At 49.5% G+C, this 2535-nt stretch overlaps 1 protein-coding gene across 1 annotated transcript; it reads left to right on the top strand.

The window, feature by feature from the left end:
* The first annotated feature begins 224 nt into the window (after nucleotides 1-224).
* On the top strand, nucleotides 225-2049 carry LOC124974661 (syntaxin-binding protein 2-like). Its single transcript, XM_047537765.1, is given in 4 exon segments — nucleotides 225-716; nucleotides 718-838; nucleotides 841-1245; nucleotides 1248-2049. Coding segments are annotated over 4 exon segments (1764 nt in total). The 3' UTR covers nucleotides 1994-2049.
* The last annotated feature ends 486 nt before the right edge of the window (nucleotides 2050-2535 follow it).

Below are 2535 nucleotides of genomic sequence, written 5' to 3'. Positions count from 1 at the left end.
GGTGGGAAGAGCCTTTTCTGGTAGAGGTAGCAGCTTGGGGCTGGGGAATGTTGCCAAGGGGGAGATGGGGAGCTATCTGGTGGTCAAGTGCTGGGGATATAACCCAGTCGGTAGAGTGCTTGCCTTGCAAGAACAAGGCCCTGGGTTCTGTCCCCAGCACCACAAAAAAATAAAATAAAATAAAATAAAATACCTGGAAACTGAGGCATTGCTCCAGGGAGAAGATGGCACCCTCATGGCTGAAGGCGGTGGTGGGGGAAAAAATTCTGAGTCGAGTCATTCGGAGTGTCAAAAAGGATGGGAAATGGAAGGTGCTCATCATGGACCACCCAAGTATGCACATCCTGTCATCCTGCTGTAAAATGTCAGACATCCTGGCTGAGGGCATCACCATTGTTGAAGACATCAACAAACGGCGAGACCACATCCCCAGCCTGGAGGCAATTTATTTGCTGAGCCCCACAGAGAAGTCGGTTCAGGCTCTGATCGACTTCCGCGGAACCCCAACCTTCACCTACAAAGCGGCACACATCTTCTTCACTGACACCTGCCCCGAGCCCCTGTTCAGTGAGCTGGGCTGCTCTCGCCTGGCAAAGGTGGTGAAGTTGCTGAAAGAAATCCTCTTTGCCTTCCTCCCCTACAAGGCTCAGGTGTTCTCCCTGGATGTGCCCCACAGCACTTACAACCTCTACTGCCCCTTCCAGGCAGGGAAGCGAGCATGTCATCTCGGAAGCTCTGGCCCAGCAAATTGCTACGCTGTGTGCCACTCTGCAGGAGTACCTGGCCATCCGCTACCGCAAAGGTCCAGAAGACACAGCCCAGTTGGCCCATGCAGTCCTGGCCAAGCCTTCAAGGCAGACACCCCCAGTCTGAGCGAGGGCTCTGAGAAGACCTACTCACAGCTGCTGATTGTGGACCAAGCAGCAGACCCTGTGTCCCCACTGCTACATGAGCTAACGTTCCAGGCCATGGCTTATAACCTGTTGGACATCGAACAGGACACATACAGGTATGAGACCACCGGGCTGAGTGAGGCACGGGAGAAGGCAGTGCTGCTGGATGAGGACGATGACCTGTGTGTGGAGCTTCGGCACATGCACATTGCTGATGTCTCCAAGAAGGTCACGGAGCTTCTGAAGATGTTCTGTGAGAGCAAGAGCCTGACCACTGACAAGGCCAACATCAAAGACCTGTACCACATCCTGAAAAAGATGCTGCAGTACCAGATGGAGCTGAGCAAGTATTCTCACACCTGCATTTAGCCGACGACTGCATGAAACACTTCAAGGGCTATGTGGAAAAGCTGTGGGGTGTGGAGCAGGACCTGGCCATGGGCTCTGATGCAGAGGGCGAGAAGATCAAGAATGCCATGAAGTTAATCCCTGTGCTGCTGGATGCAGCGGTGCCACCCTATGACAAGATTTGGGTCCTGTTACTCTACATCCTCCTACGGAATGGTGTGAGTGAGGAGAACCTAGCCAAGCTGATCCAATATGCCAATGTGCAGGCCTACAGCAGCTTTATCTGGAACCTGGAGCAGCTGGGGGGTACAGTCACCAATCCTGGGGACTCAGGGACTTCAATCCGCCTGGAGCAGAGGGAACAAAGTGAGCCCACCTATCAGCTGTCCCGCTGGACTCCGATCATCAAGGACATGATGGAGGATGTGGTGGAGGTTGGCCTGGACCAAAAGCTGTGGCCCTTTGTGTCAGATCCTGCTCCCACATCCAGCTCCCAGGCTGCTGTCAGTACCCGCTTTGGCCACTGGCACAAGAAAAAGGTGGGCATCGAGGCGCGGCCTGGGTCTAGGCTCATCATGTACATCATGGGTTGTGTGGCCATGTCAAAGATGAGGGCCGCCTATGAGGTGACCAGGGCCACTGAGGGCAAGTGGGAGGCACTTATCGGCTCCTCACACATTCTCACCCCGACCCAATTCCTGGATGACCTCAAGACACTGGACCAGAAGCTGGAGGACATTTCCCTGCCCTGACCTTGTTCCCCACCTCTGACCCCTCCTCTCCAGAGAATAAACTCTTCCCTTCTCTCTGCCAAAAAAAATTTAAATTTAAAATTTAAAATGTAGTTTAAATTCTGTTTTAGGTCATGGTTCTTCAGAATTTTGCCACATTATAGGAGGGAAAAGTTAATAAAATCATAGAAAGTAAAATTTTAAATGACCAACACTTGTAAATATTAGAATATCTTACAACCATGAAACTGAAAGAGATATGATAAATTTTATTTATCTTGGTAAATGATATGATAAATTTCTCTAAGCTGAAATTTTTTTCTTTTTCTTTTTAATTTTTTTTGTAAACAAAAGTGATACATCTTATTTCTCTGTTTGTACATGAAGTAGAGACATACCATTTGGGTAATCATACATTTACCTAGTGTAATAGTTTTTTATTTATTCTGTTATTTTTTCTCCCCCACCCCTCCCACCACTCTTATTCCTCTATAGAGTCCCTCCTTCCTCCATTCTTTCCCCCTTTTCACCCCCTACCAGTGTTATTATCCTCTTATCAGTGA

The sequence above is a fragment of the Sciurus carolinensis genome, unplaced genomic scaffold, assembly GCF_902686445.1.
Source record: "Sciurus carolinensis unplaced genomic scaffold, mSciCar1.2, whole genome shotgun sequence".
Classification (NCBI taxonomy): Eukaryota; Metazoa; Chordata; class Mammalia; order Rodentia; family Sciuridae; genus Sciurus; species Sciurus carolinensis.
Note: the sequence above shows the minus strand (reverse complement) of the source record. Positions and strands in the feature narration are given on the sequence as shown.